The following is a 26222-nucleotide window of genomic DNA, read 5'->3' as shown; positions in this document are numbered from 1 at the left end:
GCACCTAGGGTTCCCAGAGGCCGCCTCGCCTTGCCGGTGGGTTGCCCGTGGCTCGCCGCCGCCGCCGCGGCTCTGCTCGCGGCACAGCCTCGACAAGGTTTTCATTTTCGGAAATTAAAGATAAAGAGGATAAACATGATATATCGAAAATATCGGATCAAATTTAAATAAAATTTAATTTAAATTTAAGTAAATTTAAATAAATTTAAACAAAATTTGTACGAAAAAGATAGATATTTTCTTATCGGCACCTACGGATAAAGAGGATATATCAGAAATATCAGGAAATTTCGGCCGATATTGGAAACCATGGTCGTCACTATGGCCGACAGAGCCCCGCTTCAGCGCCGCTTTTGCATCGCGCGGAGGTCAGGCCTTGTTTAGGGCCATGTTTAGTTGCCCCCAAATTCCAGAATTTGGCACTATGCAAAAAGAAGATTCCCCGTCACATTAAATTTGCGGTACACGCATGGAGTACTATATGTTGATGAAATCAAAAACTAATTGTACAGTTTGGTTGTACTTTGCGAGACGAACGTTTTGAGCCTAATTAGTCAACAATTGGACAATTATTACCAAATAAAAACAAAACAACACTGTATCTACAGTGTCGCTATAGTCAATCGGGCGGCGCCGAATCTGGCGAACTAAACACGGCCTAGTTCCAAAAACTTTTTCCAAAAAGTGCTACAGTAGCCATCACATCGAATCTTGTGATACGTGCATGGAGCATTAAACGTAGACGAAAAAAAAACTAATTGCACAGTTTGATTGGAAATCGCGAGACGAACGTTTTAAGCCTAATTAGTCCATAATTGAATACTAATTGCCAAATAAAAACGAAAGTGCTACGGTAGTCAAATTCCCAAATTTCACCCAACTAAACACCGCCTCAGTATTGGGGGTAAAGGCGACTAATAGTTGGGCCCCACTGCCAACGTGTCTTTCCGTATCAGATTGGAGTGTCACGTTGGCAAAACCGGGTGCCAAAACCATTCTAGGGTAAATTAAACGGTTTGAAAAACTTTATTTTGTTCATTATACGATTTTAAGGTTTAGGGGGTGGGTTGGGTGGGTGGTTGATGAAGTAGCCCCGGCGCGAAAGGTGAGGGAGTTATAGATTTTTTCCCGACATTATTGCTTGAGTGCTGTGTGTTACCTTCCGACTTCCTCCGGTCAAGGATAAGCACAACGTCACCTCGATTTCTTGCCGATCCAATCCTGATCTACCATTCCCCGGCTCTGTCTCTCGCTTCAATCACACACAGCTTGCAGTTGCAGAGAAGTGAGACTTTCCCTCCCGCCTCCCGTCAAGAAGGCAAGGGCGCCGCCGCGCCGCCCATGGCTGAGTCGCTGCTCCTCCCCGTGGTGCGCGGCGTGCTCGGCAAGGCCACCGACGCGCTCGTCCAGAAGGTCACCCGCATGTGGGGCGTCGACGACGACCGCCGCGACCTGGAGCTGAAGCTGCTGTACGTGCAGTCCCTGCTGGCTGACGCCGAGGTGAAGGCAGAAGCGGACAACGAGGCCGGCCGCGCCGTCAAGGCGTGGATGAAGGAGCTCAGGGGCGCCGCGTACCAGGCCGACGACGTCCTCGATGACTTCCAGTACGAGGCGCTGCGCCGCGAGGCCCTGAGCCTTCGGTCGACAACGAGCAAGGTACTTGACTACTTCACCTCCAGGAATCCACTCGTGTTCCGTCATAAAGCCAGCAGAGACCTCAAGAACGTACTGAACAAGATCCACAAGCTGGTGGAGGATATGAAGAAATTTGATCTACTGCAGTCGATCTTTCCATCGTTAATCTGAGATGCATGGGCTCCGGCCAAGTGCAAGTTTTTCTTATGGCTGTTACTACAGAACAGGTTGTGGACAGCGGCGCGACTCCAGCTTCGCCAATGGAAGAACAACTACTTCTGTGCCTTATGCGAAAGGAACCTGGAAACGGCACACCATCTGTTCTTCGAGTGCCCCTACTCCCAGCAGGTATGGCAGCTTGTAGCTTCCTGGAGCAGCTTCCCAAGCTTGTCGCCGGCATCTTGGGACAACAAGACAGAGCTGGTGGAGTGTTTTCATCGACTGCTGGGCGCCGGCGGAAGGAAGGAGCACTCCATGGCGATACTAACACTATGGAGCATCTGGAACCGAAGGAACGCTGTTGTTTTCAGAGATGATAGGAAGGTAGTGCAATCTCTGTTTGTGGAGATCAAGGATACTGCAGCCCTGTGGTCTCGGGCGGGATGTAATGCCCTTATTCCTCTAACTGTTGTAAACACCCGTAGCGAGTAGTCTGTTTTGTTTTCTTTTCAACCCCAGGCGGCTTAGGCTCGTCTGGGGAGCGCCCCTCGCGCTTTATTTGTATTCAGTTGACTTTGCTTCACTTCTTATTATTAACCAAAGCCGGATTACCCGGATCTTCAAAAAAAAAAAAAGAGATATACTGTATTTCACACGTGCTCATGCATGGATCTATTTAAAATAGTTATTCACTCTTTATCTCAACGTAATGTAATATATGTATTTTTTTATTAAGGTGATGATCTATTTTAAATATTAACCTATGTTTATTATGCTCGTACTTGACGGTGGTTACAAACATGCGTTGCGGGTTTCTGCAAGCAGAGTGAGCAGAATCTCAGGCACACAAAGCATGGAGGCGGCAATCTAATAAGTTTGTGCTTGCGGGCTCCAGGCGGCAACCAAACACAAGCATGAAGCATGCGGGGTTGCCGCAAAAAGCTTTGGCGGCGTCGCGCGAATGGCCGCATCGAACGATCTTGCAGCTGCCACGGACACCTTGAACTTGTCGCCACAGGCATATAATTACCTTCTAAATCAATAAGTGTAGTGAGTCAATAAAATACAACCTCAATTCATTTTCCTGTCCAACAGTTTCCTATACTACTTTCTAAACGATTTTGTATTGGCAACTTGAATTTCTATCTAACAAAGTCTTTTTAAGAAGCTCTTTACCAAGGGGACTTTTTTTTTTCCTTTTTGCTAAAAATCAAGATAGCGAGTTGTTTTATAAAACTTCTGGAGATGCTCTTAAAAAAAAAGATCTTTGCTATACATTGACAAGGCACCACCAAAGACATACGCTCAATTGTAGAAAAAAATGAGATTAGGTGCCTTGCATGCCTAATTAAATTCTGTAAAAATAAAAATAGCTAGGTCATTATCATTGGTACCAAGTACAAAAAATTAAATGTCTCATTTTAACTTGCGGCAACACACATGTTTGCTAGTAATTTCAAATATACGGAGTATATCTGATTTTTTTTATACCAAGGACAAAAATCGAACCCCATTGATTGCTGAGGAAGGTTTGTTGCTAACGATTCTGTTAGCCGATGAGTAATGGAGAAGCCCATATTAAAAAAAATGTTTCCATCCAACGATGACAATCGTACGCGTAAAACCTGGACGACACCGGGCCTAATCTTTCTCGGTTTTGTAATTATACCAGGCTGGCCCATTTGCCAGTGTACTTTACAAATACTATATAAAGACGTCACCTCTTACTACAAGCTCACATAAGCAGTGACATTAGCAAATCTAGTCCTCTGCCAGCTGGCACAGCGGACAGGCGGCGGCGTCCCTCTGTCGTGCCATTTTTGTATTTTGGTCCCTTTTGAAAATATTTTTTATAAAAAGATCTAAGCCAAAACGTTTGCTGAAAATAGATCATTTTTAGGCATCTTAGGACATGACGCCGAGGTATGAGGGTCGACGTCGACTGACACGACGCCGAGGTCTTGTCACGTCACGGACGACCCCGGTGGACGGCGACACGGTGGCGCATGGGGCCCACTACGTCGATGTCGTGTCAGCCAACGCCACAGGCCCAACCTCGGCGCGGTGGGACTACACGCTGAGCTATTGGCGCGCGGTCCAGGCGGCCCAAGAACGCTTCGTGGCCCAATAGCTCGGCGTGCGATCGAATGACGCCGAGACGCTAACCTCGGCGCGGCCCGACTCAACGCCGAGTTTCGGTCAGAACCCCACCACACGCATCACGATTCATGAGATCAGAGAAGCATGCATGCAGCTCGATCGGTTTCATTCCACTAGTGATGGAGACATAGGTCATGGCGCCGACCACTAAATTTAACCTAACACCCTAGTTTTACCGTGAGATGGATATATAAAATTTACCATGAGATGGACATGCAGAAATTTACCATGACTTGGACATTGTCAAATTTGATTTTTACCGTGGGATAGACATATGCAAAAATGGCTATAAGTCTGAATTTTTGCTATGACTTAGAGACTAGAATTACCATGGATATGTAATTTAAATTTTTACCATGGCAATGCCATATTGAATTTTATTGTGACTTGGATATGTTACGATCTGTCTAAATCTGTGATTTTACCATGAGATCAGTATAAGCTTTTGCTACAGTGATTAGGCTTGAAATCAAAAAATTAGGGGGGGCTGGAGCCCCCCCAGCCCCCCCTGTGGATCCGCCGCTGCATGAGATGGACATATGTATATTTACCACGAGATGGTCTGATTTTTTACCGTGGCTAAGTCCAAACTTGATGAGACTTGTTTTGTTGTCATATCCTCATAGAGTACTCAAACTCGTGGTCACTATTTAGAAGATAAAATATCGTAAACATGTCAATTCACTGCTACAGGGACGCTCGGAATGCAGCAGAAACTTTCAGAGCTAATGGAGATACAAATGGACTTAAAACACACTGTAATAGTCAGGTAAATCGCACAGGCTGTCTTCAATATGGCTGCAATTACTATATCAGCGTTTTATCTGGTTTGGTTTCTGTTGATTAAGCTGGTTTGATATTCATATGCTTTTTGCTAATTAAGGAATGGTACAAGTTCATACAATTAATGTTTGCAAGTGCTTCTACGCATTATATGTATTCCAATACATAGCTAAGCACTGTATTTGTAGTCCTACCCTTCTAATAACTGCCAGCGTTGTGGTCACTATTTGGCCATGTTAAAAACTGATTTAGGTTTAGGTCCAAAAACAAAGTTTATTGTACTAAACTCAAACTACAACTTCTATTAAATGTCAAACTTTATATCTAGAAAAGAAACTATAGTTTTACTGTGGTCAAAACTGCATCATGAAAAAGGTCAAACTATTGATCTAACACTTAGAAACATTTTTAGGCTCGTTCATCAATATGAACCATAGATCATTTTTATTCTAAGTATTTCTATTTTGTTTTAAGTGCTCAAATATCAAGTCAGTGTAAAACTTTAGAGTTAGCCACATTTCTCAATATCCAAGTCATGGTAAAATTTTAAATTTGTCAATGTCCAAGTCATGGTAAAATTCTAGTCTCCAAGTCATAGCAAAAATTCAGACTTAGCCATTTTTGCATATGTCTATCCCACAAATTTCAGCATGTCCATCTCATGATAAATTTAAAGACTTAGCCAAATTCTAAGTTGCCCATCTTATGGTAAATTTTATATATCCATCTCACGGTAAAACTATGGTGTTAGGTTAAATTTAGAGGTCGGCGCCATGACCTATGACGCCGAGACGTTACCTCGGCTTGCCGCAATCCCGCAACAGGCTAGGCAGCGGGCATGCACTACCTCCGGTCTCTGCCGCTCTGAATTGTCTCCCGGCACCCGCAGATGAACATGCCATGTCTCCATCACTAGTGGAATGAAACCGATCGAGGTGCATGCATGCTTCTCTGATCTCATGAATCGTGATGCGTGAGGTGGGGTTCTGATCGAAACTCGGCGTTGAGTCGGGCCGCGCCGAGGTTAGCGTCTCGACGTCATCTGATCACATGCCGAGCTATTGGGCCACGAAGCGTCGTTGGGCCGCCTGGACCGCGCGCCAGTAGCTCGGCGTGTAGTCCCACCGCGCCGAGGTTGGGCCTGTGGCGTTGGCTGACACGACGCTGACGTAGTGGGCCCCATGCGCCACCGTGTCGCCGTCGACTGGGGTCGTCCGTGACGTGGCAAGACCTCGGCGTCGTATCAGTCGACACCGACCCTCATACCTCGGCGTCATGTTCTAAGATACCTAAAAATAGTCTATTTTTGTAAAAAATGTTTTCAAAAGGGACCAAAATAAAAAAATGGCACTCCCTCTGTCTCACTCTATAAGCTCGAAGCCCACACGCCACACCTGCACTGCAGACCTCCACACACACACCAGGCCAGCACTCACCAGCATCAAGCAGTGCCCCCACCCGATCGACTTCCTGCAGCTGCCATGGCTGCTGCCGCTCCCGTGTCTGTGCCCCGCATCAAGCTGGGCACGCAGGGGCTGGAGGTCTCCGCGCAGGGCCTCGGCTGCATGGGCATGTCCGCCTTCTACGGCCCGCCAAAACCCGAGCCTGACATGATCAAGCTTATCCACCACGCCGTCGCCGCCGGGGTCACCTTCCTCGACACCTCCGACATCTACGGCCCGCACACCAACGAGATCCTCCTGGGCAAGGTCGGTCTCTCGGACCTTTAGGTTTCTGGACTTCTCTGGCCTGTTTCCAGTTTGCACCGAAGATGTTCGATGTAATGTTTCTGAATTCATTCTGAGCAGGCGCTTCAAGACGGGGTGCGGGAGAAGGTCGAGCTGGTCACCAAGTTCAGCATCGCCTTCGCCGACGGGAAATGGGAGATCCGCGGCGACCCAGCTTACGTGCGCGCAGCGTGCGAGGGCAGTCTCAAGCGGCTCGGCGTTGACTGCATCGACCTCTATTACCAGCACCGCGTGGACAAGAGGGTGCCTATCGAGGTCACTGTGAGTAGTCTTTTGTGCACTTTGATTTCTTTGTTTGGTAGCTATGGAGGCTTCATGTCAACCTACAAATGGAGGCTGGAACTGGAAATATATGAGGGGAATGTTCTTGCACGGCAGTGAAAGTATGGGACTGATGGTGGTTGGTGGCATATACGATGAAAGGTTTTCTCTCCTATAATCTCAACAACGACCACCTGGAATTTAACCCACAAACAAAAGGAATCTATTTTTTTTTTTATTTAACGTGTGAGAAGGGCGCATCTGGCAGGACCTCCACACCATTAGCAGAGCTCAAACCCCACGAACTAGTGGAGTACTAACTTCTAGGAGGTTTCTTAGGTACCATTGCTTATAGCCATATACCACACCAGCGAGGCAAGGCAACAATTGGATCAATCATATCCGAAGTTTTATCTGGAATTCTGTGCCCCAGGAAGCACTAATTTACTGCCCTTCCTAGATCATTCATGTTAGATCAGCCCAACACAAGAGGATGGCTGGTGGTCTCAAGCCCCACATATGCAGGCAGCCAGGGTTCAGATCACACTGATCAGTATAGTCTCGCAGGGCGTCAGAGCAGCCTGCAGAGGTGCCGAGAGCTCAATAGAATGAAAGGTTGAAGCACTCACCAGGTTATCAGCAGTCTTGCAGGGCGTTAGAGAAGCCTGTAGAGGTGCTTAGTGCTCTATCTGCTCTATCTCACAAAAGGTTGAAGCGCTCACCAGGTGTGCTGGACTGCTGGGGCAAGAGCAAAAACACCATGATGTTTTTTTGCTGTGGCACCAATGTGGCTTCCGTTGGGGAAATCGGTAGCTTCATATCAGAGTACTTTCCTATCTACATGGCCTACCCTGTTTGGGTGCTTGGGGCTAACACTACTATTAGCCTGTGTTGCTGCTGCTGCTGTTGTCATTTCATATATGAAGTCCTGTTTGTGCTGTTACTTTCTCTTCCAATTCATTCTTCACCATTGTAAGGGATGAACCATTTCCTTTTGGGCAATTGCGATTGTCTTCTTTTCCTGCTTCTAGATTGGTGAACTCAAGAAGCTAGTGGAAGAAGGAAAGATAAAGTACATTGGGTTATCCGAAGCATCTGCATCAACAATCCGAAGAGCTCATGCAATCCATCCTATCACCGCAGTACAGCTTGAATGGTCATTATGGTCTAGAGATGTAGAAGAAGATATAATTCCCACTTGCAGGTACTTTCATGAACAGTCAAAACAGTTTTGCAGTCAATAAGTAGGAAGCTTTATTCTTTGATTTATCACCATTCTGTGACAATTTCAGAGAACTTGGAATTGGAATTGTGGCTTACAGTCCACTAGGCAGAGGTTTCTTCTCTAGTGGAGCAGAACTAGTTGAGTCACTATCTGAGCAGGACTCCCGCAAGGTGAGCTCAAACTATCACCTACTGAACACTGATTTGCTTTGGTAGGATGATAATTTATTATAATCCTTTGGTTCAACTTCTTCATAAGACACATAATACATGGTTAGGTTATCCTTGATGTGTGTATTTCCTTGATCTTACGTACAATTTTAGATTCTGCTAATCTATTTGAATAGGAAGCTGAACTAGATCAGTTGGTCAAGGGTGTGGATACCCAGGTACAAGCCCTTGTGAGGCAAATTTGGGTGCCCATTTTCTTGTTAACAAAATGTCACCTAGTTTCTCCTTGGTTGGTCTAGTTTATTTGATATATGGAATGGTCTCAGTAGTCAGTACATGCTTATAGAAAAAATTTGGAAATATGGTGTATTGCGCCTTTCTAATGATGATTTCATACTTCTGCAGCGTATGCCTAGATTTCAACCAGAGAATCTTGTCAAGAATGCTCAGATATTTGAGCGTGTGAACGCAATGGCAGCACGAAAAGGATGCACACCATCACAACTTGCATTGGCTTGGGTTCACCACCAAGGAAGCGATGTTTGCCCCATACCTGGCACAACAAAAATTGAGAACTTTAACCAGAATGTGGAGGCACTGTCTGTGAAGCTTACACCAGATGAAATGGCTGAACTTGAGTCTTATGCTGCGGCAGGTGAAGTCTTGGGTGACCGGTATGCTCAAATGGCCAACACTTGGAAGGACTCTGAGACCCCGCCATTATCTTCATGGAAATTTGAGTAGCCAATCTGGTATTTTCAACTGTGTCTCCTCGGTCCCTTGCTATATCTCCAAGTTGTCGGACTGCAGAAGATGCCCAGTTGCACTTTGCAAAAGCGTTAGTTTGGCGAAAAGGCCTCTAGCCTAGTGGTTAGAGCACCTGAGTAGCACCTGGTTCGACTCCCCGTGGGAGCGAATTTAAACAGGTCTGTATTATTAAAAAATAAAAAAGGCTGGGTTTTTCTTGCTGACTTCGGTAAAAAAAAAGTGTTAGATTGTTTGGAACTGAGTGCGTTAAATGGTTAAAACTGCATGCGATGAATAACCATGTGCATTGTAGGATAGACTTCAAGAGTATTTACTATGAGTATAGCAAAATGAATTTTGTGACTGCTGGTTAATGGTCACTATACCATAACCCAGTATCTGCGACTTTGTATGAGTCAGTAAAAGCGGCTATACTGCCACACTACCGGTCAGTATAATTGTATAAACCTATCCTGACTACTCACATTGTTGATGTAAGTGGTATCGATATAAACTTTTACCAACTGGCACCTTTTTGCCAACTGATAGTCTTACTGTACATTACCAGTTTTAGCCGGTTGAAGGGATAGACTGCTTTACCATGGCAATTTATCAGGATGATTCAAATTGGATAAAAAGGAAAACTAATTTGCATGTAATAATATACATTGTACCGAAAAAATGGTATCCATGTCAAGACATCATCACAACATTGATTCATTCATGTAGGTTCAGTTCTAGAATGTCACAATGAACATCTGTCACACTATATACTAATTTACACACATCCTTGAGTATAACTCATGTTGTCCATGGAAGCCATCAATCAAACTACTACGTACTTAAAGTCCATATTACACGGCTTGTTTGGTTGCACTTCCATTATTATTTTGACGAACTTGCTGCTGACAAGTACCTATATATCTAGCGGCACCCAGAAGTTCCTAACAGTGAAAGAATGAGTAATCTGACTCAATTATAAGTTGCATGTTACAACTACTTTATGTTGAGACTGAAGATAGAATTTTAAAATTTGCAGTACAGTGTAAAAATGTTGGACTGTTTATTTATAAATTTGAGAGGTAATTCTTGCGGAACTTTTAGAGCTTACTTTCACCTCTATAACGTTAGTTGTTCAGCTAGAGCTCGGGCTTTTATCACCATTGAATCTTAGCCTTGATTGGGTTGAAGTTTAGAAGAAAAAGGGGAAATCTTATGCCGATACTGCTCCAAGTGCTCAACCTTCAGTTAGGCAGGCTCATGTTAATCATCAGTTATTGATCATCTCTATTTTCTTGAATCTTCAGTCTTTGATTGTTCGGGAAAGTATTCTCAACCCTTAATCAGTTGCAAGTGAAGAACAAGGATCCTCAAACTCATCAAGTATTTCTCTCGCGAAAACAGTATAAAAAGGCTCTTCTTAATTGGGTGTGTTGATCTAGCATTAGCGGAGCAAGATTAATTGATTAAGTCATCATTGAATGAAATACAACGACACATTGAATAAGCATAATTAGTATCCAATATAGGGTTCAATGGTTGTGGGGGAATAGACCCCCTGTACCCTTACGGCTATAGATGGGCCATACCGGAGGCATCGGCCAACTTGGAAGATCAAGCCCGCTCAGGCCCACTAGAGGTCGGCGTACTACGCAAGCTATCAAGAGAGACTTGGTGATCAAGCAAGATCCTAGTCGGTTAGGAAACATATTGTATCTCATACCGATATGGCAGTTGTAACCGACTAGGATTAGATTTCCCGATCTGTAACCTTGCCCCCCGACTATATAAGGCGGGCAAGGACACCCCTCGAAGCATCGGATCTCATATTAATACAATACAAACAGACGCAGGACGTAGGGTATTACGCACCTCGCGGCCCGAACCTAGATAAACTCTAGTGTTCTGTCTTGCGTCACGTCTGGTTCGTCGTCTAGCGCACCTCCACCGAACAATCTAGTACCTTGGGTACCCCTTGGTAGACTGCCGACCATATTTCGTCGACAGTGGTGCGCTAGGTAGGGGGTGTGCAGTACGACTCCATGGCGAGCTAGATGGTCATCGTTTCTGCTTCCGCGACCGCGTCTGAGGGCGTCACCCTTACCGTCGGGTGTGCACTACGACTCCATGGCGAGCCAGATGGTCATCATTTCTGCTTCCGCGACCACGCCTGAGGGCGTCACCCTTACCGTCGGAGCGTTCACCTAGACCACCGGCGGCCCCAGCGACGCAAGCATCACGGAAGCGGTGCAGGACTCTCCTGCGCCGACCGAATCTGCACCAGCACCGGCAGATCTGATCCTTCGATCATCTGTCCCGGCAAACTGACGCCAGCTTCCTCGCTACCAAGGGAGGTGGCTGGACAACTCCGATCTGATCGAGTCCATCGATCGGGTCACCGAAGGCTTAACGGAGGCACTCACCCTGACAGAGGCAATCAGAGATCGACCCGCTGAGGAGATTCAAGACCTCACCCGATCTCTGGCTAGCCACTGGATCACGCAGCCAGATCTCGACGACCACTGGATCATGCGGCCAGCCCGCACCGGCCGCGGGGACCGATCTAGTGATCACTTCGACTCCTGCAGGACGCACGGTCCGTCGCCGACCTGTTCCGGCTACCGACCTGAGGCTGGAGGACTACGACACGCCAAGGGAGCAATCTGCTTCAGCTCTTCCTTACGGGCTGAGGAACGCTGCGTCTATTTACACGGATCATCTTCCACATCTATTCATGGATCCCGCTAAGCGCGAGCATGTATCAGATCTACATCCCGTCGACCTGACGGAGGTAGTGCTACCGCCGCCCATCGTCAACATGGTGGAGATCTCGGAGGTCGGCGGGGCTCGGCTCTCTCCCATCCAGGAACAAAGCGCAGGGTCCACTCACACCTGGACGGAGACTTACGACGAGTACTCGCACGACACCGACCAGCAACAAGACTCGTACGACTCCATCCCGGAGTTCCCGCCCGGCTTCGGGGGCATAGTCTTCAACATCAGCGCTGACGAACGTACAATCGACGGCAAAACCGAGCAAGAAAGAGACGCCAGGCTGGCGAGGAACACCAACCGAGCTGAGCGAAGGAACGCTCCGCCGAATCCAAACCCTAATCTGCGGCCTATAGTCCGCGACCTCTCCAACGCATTCGACATGTGCGACGGCCACCAAGTCCACAAGACTCCAGAGGCCAACCTAGCTACCGTCATGCAAGATCTGGCCAATTTGCCTCAATCCCCGGCGGTGGAGGCTATGGCTGCCCGTCTGAAGGCCGCCACTGTTCAAGTCAACGAGAAGCTCGGCAATCTCCCGCCATCAAGCCGTGGAACCACTCTCGCTGGATCTAGCTTGAGCCAACGCTCTCAACGCAACCGGGGTCACAGCGAGAATCGTGAAGGGCCCTGCCCGGATGGCAACCCTAATCCGGACGGACGCCGCGACAATGACGGCCACCGCGACAACCGTGTTGACGGTGGCAACCGCAATCGAGGAGGACACGGCGGACGTCCCGGAGGAGGCCCGGCGCCAAGCGTCAACGGCCCCGCGCGCAACTCCGACCTCCGCGATCATCTCAATCAGCGGATCAGCCTCCGCGATCGCATCGACGAGAGTAAGGAAGGACGACATGCCCATGAGTTACGCCATAGGGAAGAATATGAGTGCGACCATGGAGATCCGTACCGGTCGAGGGCAGCTGCTCAATCCGGGCTCCTTCCTTTCACCAATAGACTCCGCAACATCAGGTGGCCCAGGAGTTTCAACGTCTCCGAGCTCCCGACCTACAATGGCAAACAAGATCCCCGCCAGTGGATCATGCTCTACGAGATCGCCGTCCGAGCTGTTGGTGGAAGCGAAGACGTCATGGCCAATTATCTGCCAGTGGTCATCAACCACGTGGCAAATCAATGGTTGCTCGGCTTGAAGGAGAAGTCAATTGATTCCTGGACTCAGCTCAAGGAATCGTTCATCAAGAATTTCATGGCCACCTGTCAATAGCCAGGCACCAAGTACGACCTCGAGAGGATCAGAGATCACTCGGAGAAACCTTTGCAAGGATACATTCGGCGTTTTTCAGACACCCGTCTGACTATTCCAGACATCTCAGAGCAGGAGTCGATCTCGGCGTTCAATAGAGGCCTTGTCTGGCACGACGATTTCTGGAAAGAACTCCTGCGCCACAGGCCGGAATCCGTCCATAAGCTCAAGACGACCGCGAAAAACTAGGCGGACGCAGAGGATGCAGACAACCAGATTATGTCAGAAACCGGTCGTGCAGCGCGCGACTATCGACGTGACGATCGGCGCCGCGACGATCATGGCATTCGCCGTGACACCGACCGACCTCGCCGCGATGACGATCACGACCGCCGCGACGACAACCGCGACCGCCGTGACTCCGACAGAGGTCGGTGTGATGACGATCGCGGCTCCTGCCGTGACCACCGCAACGACAGGAGACGCGGCAGAGATCGGTGCGACAACAACTCCGTCAATGCTGTCAAAGCTGGCACCAAGCGGAACTACGACGCCACCTACAATAAGATCTTGGCGCAGCCCTGCCCTGCTCCTCCAGGCACCGGCCACACAATGGCCCAATGCAATGGCTTCAGAGCCATCTACAAGCGGCAGCGTCAGGAAGAAGTCACCACCGAGGAGAATCCGCCTCTACGCGACGGAAAGGGACTCATGAACCACGACGAAGAGAAGGATGACGAGGATACAGACAGGAACCCACGTCACTTCAAAGTTCTAGATAGAACCGTCTCCACCATCTTCGAAGGCAAGGTCGTCCTGGAAACAGGTCGGGAGAGGAAGCTAACAGCTCGGGCGATCATGACAGTCGCCAAGAGCGATGAAAAAGTCGCCGACGTCTGGGTCCCAGACTGGTCCCACCAGGAGATCACCTTCAGCAGAGCCGACATATGGGCCAAGCTACCGCAACCAGGTCGTTTCCCGCTGGTCCTGGATCCGGTTATCGACAACATCCGCTTCCAAAAGGTGCTCATCGACGGCGGCAGCGCTCTTGACATCCTCTTCCACAACACGCTACTCGAGCTCGGTCTTACTCAAAAAGACCTCGAGCCATATGACGCGCCGTTCTGGCCGGTACTGCCAAGACATGTCTCGCAGCCTCTAGGGCAGATTACGCTCCCCGTTCAGTTCAGCTCCGTGAAGCACCACCGCATCGAATTCATCAACTTCATCGTCGCTGACTTCGAAGCAGCACACCACGTCATCCTTGGCCGACCAGCTCTGGCTAAGTTCATGGCGGTGCCACACTATGTCTACCTCGTTCTCAAGATGCCAACCGTGCAGGGCGTGCTTTCCCTTCGTGGAAACGTGAACGTTGCTTACGCCTGCGAGATAGAAAGTTTCGTTGCTATGGAAGCTCTCGACCTCGCCAAGCGCATGGAAGAAACACTCGTCGACGCCAAGAAGATACCACAAGAAGAGCTGGAGATCCCGGCAAACGCGGCTAAGCGGCAGGCGACCAAGGCTAAGGAGTACAAGGAGGTGGAGATCGTCCAAGGAGACAAATCCAAGACGGCCCTCATCGGGACCGACTTGGATCCCAAATAGGAAGACACGCTCACTACTATAGAGTGGACTTGTTGTCCCGGGCGGTAACGGCCTTTAGTCCCGGTTACCGCGCCGGGACTAAAGGTGGAACCTTCAGTCCCGGGTCATCGAGCCGGGACTAAAGAGGGACCTTTAGTCCCGGTTGGTGTTATCAACCGGGACTAAAGGCCCTCCAGCCGAGCAAACCTGGCCGCACCCTTTAGTCCCGGTTGGTAACCCCAACCGGGACTAAAGGTTCCTTTTCTTTTTCTTTTTTTTTGTTTAATTTGTTTTCAGTTCAGTTATACATATTTGTTTAATATATAATATGTTTTTATGTACGTGCTAATATAAATACACGCACGCATATAATTACATCTAATTCTCATCTCGAGCATTATTATATTCGAATAAAGTATGAAACTATATATATTATAGATATATATGTATATATACAACACTTTCATAATCTTGTTCTCGAAAATAACGATATCAATAAACATTTAATTTACATCGTTAGTTGCTTAGATCAAAGTAGAACTCGCCGTTGGGATTTAGCACTTTTTCTAGAAGATATCCTGCTATTGACTCTTGAACTGCTTTCAGATGGTCTTTTTGCATGATCCTTCGTTTCAACCATTCAGTCTTGCATTTGAAATAAAAGGAAAAGTATTAATATATATATATATATATATATATATATATATATATATATATATATATATATATATATATTCATTTAAAAATAAATAAAAAATTGATATATATGTACTCTGAGGACATCTTCAAGAGTTCTTCTTATGTATGTAGTGATAAATTCACAAACGTAGTATCTACATAACTTATTACCTGGTTCCTGCCGCAAACACTACTATACAAGAAGAAGATTATTCTCATCATCTCACACGTAAATTGAAGTACGATATAGTAATTAAACACGTGGAGAAGTATATATAGTACAACTTACTGGTATTTCAACTACATTAAGTGGTGCCTTGCAATCCTTGCGGTGTTGCCGAATAAACTCTTTCCAAACCCTGTGCGACTAATAATGTACGATCGTTAATAAATTATGGCAAAGTCTATTCAATAATAGTTGTGCGCGAGAGATCGAAATTATCCCTGGATAATGTCTATCATATCTTGGTATAGTGCTCGCTCTTTTCTCAATGAGTCCAAGATTACTAACTGACTTGAGTTTAACTCAATGACAATGAGTATCCAGTGAAACCTGCATTGGTTTATACACACACGTACATACATATAAGTTGTATTGATATTACATAAAATGTGCAGACTACATTATTATTAACACTTACTCAAAGTTGTACAGGAAAAGTATTGTTGTCTTGTCGTGCTGCTTCACGAAGAACTTCATGATATTCGTCTGTGCTTTAGATACCCAGTGCTCCTTAACAATAATATCGGTTTTGAATACGATATAAGGATCAATGAAGCCAACACTGGTGTCTTGTATTCTTTAGAGCTCTGGCATCTAGAATATGTATATAAATATAAGTTACATGTGAGGATAATTATATACACGTACGCATGGAAGTGAGTTTATTAAATAAAAGTAAGAATCACTTACAAACAAAAGGAGCTAATGATTGATTTGTCCAGAGCGTCCAAGTGGAATAGTTGATGCAATTCTTCGAAACTAATATGTAAGATGTCATCTCCACGGAAGTAATGATGGTCTCTAAATCTAATAAAGATCCACTGCTCACCCCTGCCACACGCCTGCATGTACCACTTATTGAGCAAGTACATTTGCGTACCCAATTCATTCAGAGCCGCAGGGTTGTACAGACTTTTGCCAAATTTATAAGTCTTCCAGGTTCTGGATTAGAGCTTTGCCCATCACTTGATCCAAGGTTAAACCAATTTTTCAAAAAAAACATTAAGGTCTTGAACCGACACTTCTCTAGAGTTGTCTGGTCGATAGACTTCTATGTTGGAACCATATTCATTAGCAATAACAAGATTTTGCATTGGTTGCTTCTGTTGTCCGAGCTATGGGACATCCTTCCCTGATGCTCTTTTCCTTTTCTTATGTGCATCATGTGACTTCACGAGGGAGCGGTCATAGTCTGATAGTGGCGGAGGCTTACGAACTTCAAGCATCTTTTTCTTGTGAGCTTCGACCTTCTGCCTTAGCTGATCTCGTGGTATGTAAAAGTACGACTTCTTACGCTTTGCTTGTCTCTGCTTTTGGATATCTATAAAAAAATCTTTCACTTTTTTGTCTTCTTCAGCTGCTATTTGCTCATCAGTCTTTTTAGGAGGTATTTCTTGAGAAATAACTCTTTTTTTGGGTCTTCTTTGCCGCCGGGACCTTAGACGTCTTTGTAGTGCGTCGCTGTGGAGGGGGTGGGGGTGGTGTTGGAGACCGGCGTGGAGGCGATGAGGCCGGTGTTGGAGTCCGGCGTGGAGGCATTGGAGATCATTGTGGAGGCGGTGGGGCCGGTGTAGGAGTTGGAGATCGTTATGGAGGTGATGGGGCTGGTGTAGGAGTTGGAGATCGCCGTGGGGATGAAGTCGTCTCGCCCCCCGTGACACTGTGATGAGATGGGGAATGAATGATTGGGCTAGGCTGGGGGGAGACCCTACTACAAAAACAAGTTGTGCGTCAATTATTTTTGAAGCCAATATAAAATTAATGGAAAAATAATATTTCATTCACTTTCATTCGTACCTAGGGTGAGGTAGGGAAAGCGGTGGCGCCCCAGGAATGATGATGAAGCGTTTGTGCCATTGAATAAATGTCTTCTCTGCTTCTCCTAGTATCTTCTCCCCATCACCGCCTTCAATGTCAAGAGGAACATTGCTGTAACCTTTGAGCACTCTATCGACCGAGACGCTAGCATATCCAGGTTGAATAACTGACCCATGGATTCTTGGTATCTTCGTTCGGTCTATTAGAGATACAACCCCGACAGCCACCATGATTGATGCATTATTATCATCTGGAATGTGCAGCTCACATGTTGTTAGAGGCTTGGTAATGTCATCAATAGGGAAGCACAACCCAGCGTCACCTTGAATAATTGGTAGCTCTGTGGAAGCACAATTGCTTTTCATCTGACCAACGAGGCTAATGGTGACTCCCGGCGTTGTTTGCGATTGCATTTGACTCATTGCTAGCTGCACTTGCCTCTTGATCTCCTCCTGCATTCTTGCCTCAAGAGATTTTTCTCGTTCACGTAATTCAAGCAATGCTTGTCGTGACTCATTAACAAATTGCTCCAATACACGGATTCGGTCTGCCTCCTCATCCTTCTTTCTCTGGCGGCTTCTGTAGGTATCCCTGTCTGCTGGGAATGCTTGTAGCCACGGAACCGCCCCATAGCCTCTTATTCGACCACCATGTTCGGGATTCTCTAGGGCATATGTCAATTCATCCTTTTCTCTGTTGGGCTTGAAAACACCACTATCAGCTTCTTCCCTAGCACGAGCTAGTCTCTGTGTTGCTCTCTCAATTTTTTGTCTGAAAATTAGCTTGCCAGTGTCTGGATCTAGGCTTCCCCCATGAGCGTAGAACCAATTCTTCGCGCGTTGAGGCTAGTTCTTCTCTATTATTTCAGGTATGATTCCCTTGGCAGTAATATCTGCTTCTAGGTTCTGCCACTTGGGAATAGCACTCCTATAACCACCTGATCCCATGCGATGATGGTATTGCTTCTGTCGGGCATTCTGCTGATTCCTCATCACACGTTCCTCACTCTCTTGAGATGTTTTGTATTGTACGAAGTCATCCCAATAGGACTCCAACTTGACAAACGCCTTAGCATTGAAATTCGGCGTTTCATTCTTCAAGATAAACTTTTTATACAATGTCTTCTTTCAACTCTGGAACAATGTTGCCATCTTCTTCATTATCCAATCCCTCACTAGCTCCTTCAAAGCATCATCTGCTTGTAATGTGAAATGTTGAGTGATATCTCTCCAAGCTAGGTTCTTGTCACGATCAGATACAAAACTAACATTAGGAGCGGATATCTTCTGCTTCCATTCACGAGCACTAACTGGGATCCTATCCCTTACAATGAACCCACATTGATTGACATATGTCTGAGCATGTGGTCCCAATGGTTTGCCGGTGTCGGTGTCGAATTCTAATATTATGAAACTGCCCTCTAATGGCTTTTTTGGCCCTCAGACTTTCCTACTCTTGCCGGTGGTTGATGTAGATCCAGAGACCGGCTACAGAGTAGAAACACAACGATTAACAACAAATATACATATGCATGCATCTATAAGAGATGATAGATAATCGAATATAACTCGCTAGTATTTTCTTGCGCGATAATTTGTTGATCTTCAATCACCGGCATATTCAGGATATCCTCATAATTAGCAAAGTATTGACTCGTGTCATCTACATCCACATTGGTGCCGGTGTTGATAATATTCGCCATTATATCATCATTCAAGTTATCATCCGGAGCAGCCATTTGTATCTTCAAGATAACACATAGATAGAATTACTATGGCACATAACATAAGTACATGTGATAACATATATAGAATTACTAAATCCAATTAAATATAATAACACATAATATTTCATAAGAATAAACAATAATAAGGTGTATAGGCTTTGGAATCGAATAAAAAACACTTTCGATCCAAAAAACATGGAAATAAGTACATGTATATATACACATAGAATGATACAATTTTCTCTCTCTCTCTCAACACATAGAATAAGTGCATATGTATATATCTCTAGATATGCATGTGATAACACATAGAATGTCTCTCTAGATATAATTTTCTCTCTCTCTCAACACATGGAAATAATTAAGTACATGTATATATACACATAGAAATAATTAAGTACATATATATGTATACATATAGAATCTCTAGATAGAATTAATTACAAAATCTAATTAAACCTAACATATATACATAGATAGAATTACTATAAATCAAAATTAAATCTAACACATATATAGAGAGAGATAGAATAATAATTACTAAATACATCAAAAACTATAATAAAAACTATCTAAAAAAACTATCTAAATAAAGTACTAATTAAATTTTAATACATTTAAATCTAATTAACATATATCAAAAACTATCTAAAAACTAAGAATAAACTACTAATTAAATTTTAATACATTTTAATCTAACATATATATCAAACACTACCTAAAAAACTATCTAAAAAAACTATCTAAAAAGTATCTAAAAAACTATCTAAAATAGGGATGGCCATGCATATATATGGCGGCTGGGCGTGCTGGCCAGCCACGGGGCCGAGCAGAGCCACGTGAGGACGACATACGGTGGAGACTCGACGGCCACCGGGCGGGGCTCGACGACGATGACGGCGCAGGCGTGGCAGAGACGACGAGATCGAGGCCGGGCGAGGGTAGACGATGACGGCGGCGCGGGCGCGGCAGAGACGACGAGATCGACGTTGTAGATCGAAAAAGTAGAAGATGAACCGTTCGATATATATAGGCCGGGACCCTACATGACCTCAGATGAAAAATATCTGAATACCAAGTTTGATCATCTCAGCAAGATTACTTAAAGCAGGCCAATCATTGATTGTTACGAACAACATTGCTCGTAGGTTAAAGTGTTCTTGTTTGTACTCATCCCAGACACGTACACCTGGTTTGTTTCATAAAACTAGAAGTTCTTCAACTAATGGCTTTAGATAGACATCAATGTCGTTGCCAGGTTGCCTCAGACATTGGATAAGGATCGGCATCATAATGAACTTCCGCTTCATGCATAACCATGGAGAAAGGTTGTAGATACATAGAGTAACTGGCCAAGTGCTATGACTAGTGCTCTGCTCCCCAAAAGGATTCATACCATCTGTACTTAAGGCAAACCTTAAGTTTCTAGCCTCATTTACAAACTCTGGAAATTCCCTGTCTATCGCTCTCCACTAGGACCCATCAGCTGGGTGTCTTAGCATATTGTCTACCTTACGGTCTTCTTTATGCCACCGCAATAACTTTGCATGGTCTTTATTTTTGAACAAACGTTTTAAGCGTGGTATTCTAGGAGCATACCACATAACCTTGGCAGGGATTTTCATTCTAGGACGTTGTTCACCCTCGACGTCACCAGGATCATCGCGCCTGATCTTATACCGTGTTGCTTTACATACCGGGCATTCATCCAAATTCTCGTATTCATTGCCATGGTAGAGGATGCAGTCATTAGGACATGCATGTATCTTCTGGATTTTTAATCCCAAAGGACAGACAACCTTTTTTGCTTCATACGTAGTGGTGGGCAATTCATTTGGCTTCGGAAGCATCTTCTTTATGAGGTTCAATAAATTCTTAAATGCCTTGTCGGATACACCATTCTTTGCCTTCCACTGTAGCAATTCCAGTGTTGTACCTAGCTTTTTTTGCCCCTCTTCGGCCGTCAGGTATAGCAACTTCCTATGATCCTCAAGCATGCGCTCGAACTTAACTTTCTCTTTTTCACTTTCGCATTCTTGTTGTGCATCACGAATGGCATCGCTAAGAGCATCACCGAGATCATCTTCTGCCGCTACCTCTTCTTCATCTCTCCCCATTGTAGTATCATCAAAGGCACCATACTGAGTAATAATTTCATCAATGTCTAAATCTTCTTCTTCACCCTCTTCCATCATGACCCCGCTTTCTCCATGCTTAGTCCAACATATATAGTTTGACATGAAACCTGACTTAAGCAAATGTGAATGAAGACTCATTGAGCTTGAATATTCCTTTAAATTCTTACATATGGCACATGGACAATGCATGAAACCATCCTGCTTATTTGCCTCGACCACACCTAAGAAATAGTGCACGCCCTCAATAAAGTCTTGGGAGTGGCGATTGGCATTGTACATCCAATGGCGTGACATAATCTGCATGACACGACAAATTATGAAAACCTTGAACATAATTAAGTATTTTATTACACAACATAGATGACACACACACGGTTGATTAATTAACTAAGCCTGACTACAACGTAAGCAATCCCAACTATCACTAAACAAACTAAAACTACAATGCACTTCAGTAACATAATTATTTTGTGATCATACGCAACTAAAATAGACAAATCATTCTTCTGTTAAATATCAATAAGCTTCTCCTGCTGGCTTACTTCCTCATCATCAGCAGCCGCTACCTCAAGCGCATCTGAATTCTACACATATGTAGTATAATCTTCCTCCCAGTACCAACCATCGCATCCATTGCCCTCCCACTGAAATTAAAGCCAAAAAATATTTAGTCAAAAATATTCAAGAAAAGTAGGTCAATTAGCCATAATAATCAAATGCGTAAGAAACTCACATCGCGATCCCGACACTTGTAGAAAACACGACCCTTGTTGGGTCCCTGTCTCTTAACTCGGTACTCTATCACAATCTTCTTCTTACACTTGCCGCAGATAATGAGAGGGAGTTCTGGCCTCAGTCGTTTCGCAACCGAACGAGAGGCCGATGATCCGGTACCAGTTGTCATCTACTTTCTATACTTATTTTTGCAAACTAGTGTAAATTTCATATTTTCTAAAATGATATATTTAAACAAAACTAAAATTATTTATTTATCTAACTAAACCATGAAATATGTACTATGTATAATAGTAAAATACCAAACTATCAAGTGATTTTACTATTGTAAATCATCATGTGATTTTGAGCTAAAAATGACATAGAAATCACATAGCTCAAAAATATGTTTCAATAAATAACCATCCGTACTAGTTGACCTTGCTTACATGATCATCTTGGTGAGCATTTCTCCACCGGACGGCGCCGTACTTGGCCAAGGAAGAGCTCCGATTCTACGAGGAAGGCAACACGGTCTTCCACGACCGTTGCCGCTCTCCCTTGTAGAATCAAAGCTCCTCCTTGACGTCCGTTACCGCTCGGCAGAGAACATGCTCGCCGAAATGAACACGGTCCGCAAGTTCAACTAGTATGGATTTTCTATAATTTTCTAACTATTTTCTAAGTTTTTCATTTCATGGAAAATTTAATTCTAAAAAATAAAAGACATGATTTCTAAGTAGTTCATTTTATGGAAAAAATAATTCTAAGTGACCTGCTCGATATCAGCGAGCTCGCTGGCGTTTAGGTTGCCGAGGATAGTAACATTTGTAGATGACATTTGTAGGTCCGAAGTTATCAAATATCCATCAAATTATTGCTCAAAAACATGTTTCAATAAATAACCATCCGTACTAGTTGACCTTGCTTACGTGATCATCTCGGTGAGCATTTCTCCACCGGACGGCACCGTACTTGGCCAAGGAAGAGCTCCGATTCTACGAGAAAGGGAACACGGTCTTCCACAACCGTTGCCGCTCTCCCTCATAGAATCAAAGCTCCTCCTTGATGTCTGTTACCGCTCGGCAGAGAACATGCTCGCCGAGCTGAACACGGTCCGCAAGTTCAACTAGTACGGATTTTCTACAATTTTCTAACTATTTTCTAAGTTTTTTATTTCATGGAAAAATTAATTCTAAGATCACGTAAGCCACCGGGGACGAGGATGACGCGTGCTCCAGCGAGGACGAGCGAGGCGTGATTTTGATAAACTAATTTAACTTTTGTTTATCTAAACATATATGCAAATCATCATGTGATTTTGAGCTAAAAATGACATATAAAATCATAATAAAGTCCAACATATAAAGTTACACATGCATCTACATCGCAAAATGAGATAAGCTACTGATAAAACATAAGAGGATTAAGTTTGTTACCTCCAAAATCAAAGAGCAACACCAATAGAGGGGGAGAGAGCAAGAACAACAGCAAGCTGAAGAACACAGGCAGTGAGTTTGAATGGAATGGCTCAGGCTCGGAGAGAAAGAAATGAGCTGGATTATAGGCCGGGATAATTAGTCCCGGTTAGGGGGCCAAACCGGGACTAAAGATTAATCTTTATTCCCGGGGCATCACCCAAACTGGGACTAAAAGCTTTAGTCCCGGCTGGTATTACCAACCGGGACTAAAGGTTGGTAATATCAGTCGGGACTAAAGATCCTTGCCCCGCGGACGATCGTTGGGCAGGGACCTTTAGTCCCGGTTGGTATTATCAACCGGGACTAAAGGGTCCTTTAGTCCCGGGGGCAAAAAATGCCGAGGCTAATGCCAAATTGGGACATCGTTCTAAAGTCTGTTCTCTAGTAGTGGCTTGTCAGCTTCCTAAGGAAGAACATGAGCGTGTTTGCATGGAAACCTACCGACATGCCCGGTGTTCCTCGGACGTTGATCGAGCACTCCTTGAATGTGTCGAATACCGCCAAGCCTATCAAGCAGCGGCTGCGCCATTTTTCGCACGAGAAGGAGGCCATTAGGGTAGAAGTGTCTTGGCTTTTAGCGGCTGGATTTATTAAAGAGGTGTATCACTCGGATTGGGTTGCCAATCCGGTCCTTGTTCGAAAGAAAAATAAAGAATGGAGAATGTGCGTTGATTACACCGATCTCAACAAACACTGCCCTAAAGACCCCTTTGGTCTCCCTCGCATTGACGAGGTTGTTGACTCTACGACCGGCTACGAGCTATTGTCTTTCCTCGACTGTTACTCCGGCTATCATCAAATATCCCTCGACGAAGAAGACCAGATAAAAACTTTGTTCATAACGCCTTTCGGTGCGTACTGCTACACGACCATGTCGTTTGGGCTCAAAAATGCCGATGCAACGTACCAAAGAGCTATCTAGAAGTGCCTCGAAAAAGAAATCAAGAATGATCTTGTGGCAGCCTACGTCGATGATGTCGTCGTCAAAACCAAAGCAGGGTCCGACCTGGTCGGAGACCTAGACAAGACTTTCGCCACCCTCAACAAGTTCTAGTGGAAGCTAAATCCCAAAAAATGTATATTCGGTGTTCAATCTGGTATACTGCTTGGTCACGTGGTCAGCCAAGACGGCATATGACCCAACCCAAAAAAGGTAGAAGCCATTATGAAGATGAAGCCTCCCAAAAATGTGAAGGACATCCAAAAGCTCACGGGTTGCATGGCTGCCATAAGTTGCTATATCTCACGCCTCGGTGACAAGGGCCTGCCATTCTTCAAACTCCTAAAGGCCTCCACAAAATTCGAGTGGTCGGAAGAAGCTAATACTACTTTCGCTGAGCTTAAGTAGTTCCTCACCACACCGCCAGTACTAACATCCCCCGCTGAGGGCGATACGCTGCTCTTATACATTGCAGCTACCAGCAGGGTCATCAGTTCGGCAATCGTCGTTGAACGACCTGAGGTCGGGCATGTGTACCCGGTCCAACGACCGATATATTACGTCAGTGAGGTCCTCAATGACTCAAAAGCTCGGTACCCTCACCTTCAGAAGTTGCTCTATGCCATTCTGATCACGTCACGCAAGCTACACCATTACTTCGAGGCATATCCGATTGAGGTGGTTACTGAGTTTCCCCTCGGCAATATAATTTGGAATAAAGACGCCAATGGGCGCATCGTCAAGTGGGCAATGGAGCTATGCCCTTACACCATGAATTTTTGAAGTCACTCCACAATCAAATCCCAGGCGCTAGTTGATTTCATGGTAGAATGGACTGAATTGAACACGCCTCCCCCTCCGACCAGTCCTGAGGTCTGGACGATGTTCTTTGATGGATCCCTCAACATCGACGGAGCGGGTGCTGGCGTCCACTTCATCTCCCCGTCGAAGGATAAGCTCAACTACGTCCTACAGATACACTTCAAAGCCTCCAACAATGCCGCTGAATACGAAGCTGTCATCCATAGCCTGCGCATCGCTATAGAGCTTGGCATTAAGCGACTCATGGTGTATGGCGATTCTGCGCTCGTAATTCAGCAGGTTAACAAGGAGTGGGACTGCAACAATGAAAAGATGGAAGCATACGTTGCTCAGATCCACAAACTGGAAAACAAATTCTATGGTTTGGAATTTCACCATGTGCTCTGGGCTGATAACAAGGCGGCCGATGAGCTATCAAAGTTAGGATCAACCTGAGTTGAGATTCCACATGGAGTTTTTGTTGAAGACCTCCTGAAGCCCTCTTTCCAGGAGGATGAGCCACAGCTTGAGGCTGCTCATACGCCTACAGACCAGTCGGTCGCTACGATTTCAACCCTGACCACCGACTAGAGGGAACCATTCATCAAGTACCTAACAAATGCAGACGCCCCCCGTGATAAGATCGAGATGGAGCGCCTTATTAGGCACAGTAAGAACTATGTCCTTGTCGATGGGAAGCCATGCGCAAGAATGCCAGAGAAGAACTCCTACAAAAGTGCGTCTCCCAGGAGGTCAGGCTGAAGATTTTGCAAGACATTCACGGTGGCATATGCGGCAATCACGCAGCGTCTAGAACGCTGTTCGGCAAAGACTTCCGAGCTGGTTTTTATTGGCCCTCTGCCGTTGCCGATGCCGAAAAATTAGTCCATCACTGTGAGGGTTGTCAATTCTTCGCCAAGCAGATCCATGTCCCTGCACACGAGCTGCAAACCATACCGGCCTCTTGGCCCTTCGCATGCTGGGGATTGGATATGATAGGACCATTCAAGCCGGCCCCCGGAGGGTTCCGCTGGGTCTATGTCATCATTGACAAGTTTTCCATGTAGATAGAATATAAGCCCCTAGTCAAGGCAACAGCGGAAAAAGCAGTCGAGCAGCTCGACGATGTTATACTCCGCTTTGGCCTCCCGAACAGTATCATAACCTACCTGGGGTCTACATTCACCGGCAGTGCTTTTTGGGACTTCTGTGATGACAGAGGCATTGCTGTTAAATACGTGTCGGTGGATCATTC

General features: G+C 45.4%; 3 protein-coding genes across 5 annotated transcripts; all 3 read left to right on the top strand.

The window, feature by feature from the left end:
- Window positions 1-1141: 1141 nt before the first annotated feature.
- LOC136473577 (uncharacterized) lies at window positions 1142-2418 on the top strand. 2 transcript variants are annotated; one of them, XM_066471228.1, is made up of 2 exons: window positions 1142-1656; window positions 1863-2418. In XM_066471228.1, the coding sequence occupies exons 1-2, from the start codon at window positions 1342-1344 to the stop codon at window positions 2169-2171; spliced, it is 624 nt and encodes a 207-aa protein (XP_066327325.1). In that variant the 5' UTR covers window positions 1142-1341; the 3' UTR covers window positions 2172-2418. The 2 variants fall into 2 exon arrangements, with proteins under 2 accessions (XP_066327325.1, XP_066327324.1); XM_066471227.1 differs by having other exon boundaries at window positions 1858-2418.
- A 3718-nt stretch (window positions 2419-6136) lies between these two features.
- LOC136473576 (probable aldo-keto reductase 2) lies at window positions 6137-9359 on the top strand. Of its 2 annotated transcripts, none has more exons than XM_066471226.1 (5): window positions 6137-6446; window positions 6546-6740; window positions 7778-7950; window positions 8039-8141; window positions 8547-9359. In XM_066471226.1, the coding sequence occupies exons 1-5, from the start codon at window positions 6219-6221 to the stop codon at window positions 8883-8885; spliced, it is 1038 nt and encodes a 345-aa protein (XP_066327323.1). In that variant the 5' UTR covers window positions 6137-6218; the 3' UTR covers window positions 8886-9359. The 2 variants fall into 2 exon arrangements, with proteins under 2 accessions (XP_066327323.1, XP_066327322.1); XM_066471225.1 differs by having other exon boundaries at window positions 6546-6746; window positions 8547-9352.
- Window positions 9360-25048: 15689 nt separating this feature from the next.
- Window positions 25049-25423, top strand: LOC136469923 (uncharacterized). The gene has a single exon (XM_066467940.1). The coding sequence runs from the start codon at window positions 25049-25051 to the stop codon at window positions 25421-25423; it is 375 nt and encodes a 124-aa protein (XP_066324037.1).
- The last annotated feature ends 799 nt before the right edge of the window (window positions 25424-26222 follow it).

The sequence above is a fragment of the Miscanthus floridulus genome, chromosome 8 (assembly GCF_019320115.1).
Source record: "Miscanthus floridulus cultivar M001 chromosome 8, ASM1932011v1, whole genome shotgun sequence".
NCBI lineage: Eukaryota > Viridiplantae > Streptophyta > Magnoliopsida > Poales > Poaceae > Miscanthus > Miscanthus floridulus.
This window is presented reverse-complemented; position numbering and strand designations above follow the sequence as displayed.

What these genes read in the sequence shown, in the direction of transcription:
- LOC136469923 (XM_066467940.1), top strand. Translation starts at nt 25,049, where the DNA reads ATGTTCTTTGATGGATCCCTCAACATCGACGGAGCGGGTGCTGGCGTC.
- LOC136473577 (XM_066471227.1), top strand. Translation starts at nt 1,342, where the DNA reads ATGGCTGAGTCGCTGCTCCTCCCCGTGGTGCGCGGCGTGCTCGGCAAG. An exon ending in TTCGGTCGACAACGAGCAAG is followed by an intron (nt 1,657 to 1,857) that starts GTACTTGACTAC and finishes CTGTTACTACAG; the next exon opens with AACAGGTTGTGGACAGCGGC.
- LOC136473576 (XM_066471225.1), top strand. Translation starts at nt 6,219, where the DNA reads ATGGCTGCTGCCGCTCCCGTGTCTGTGCCCCGCATCAAGCTGGGCACG. An exon ending in ACGAGATCCTCCTGGGCAAG is followed by an intron (nt 6,447 to 6,545) that starts GTCGGTCTCTCG and finishes CATTCTGAGCAG; the next exon opens with GCGCTTCAAGACGGGGTGCG. An exon ending in GGGTGCCTATCGAGGTCACT is followed by an intron (nt 6,747 to 7,777) that starts GTGAGTAGTCTT and finishes TCCTGCTTCTAG; the next exon opens with ATTGGTGAACTCAAGAAGCT.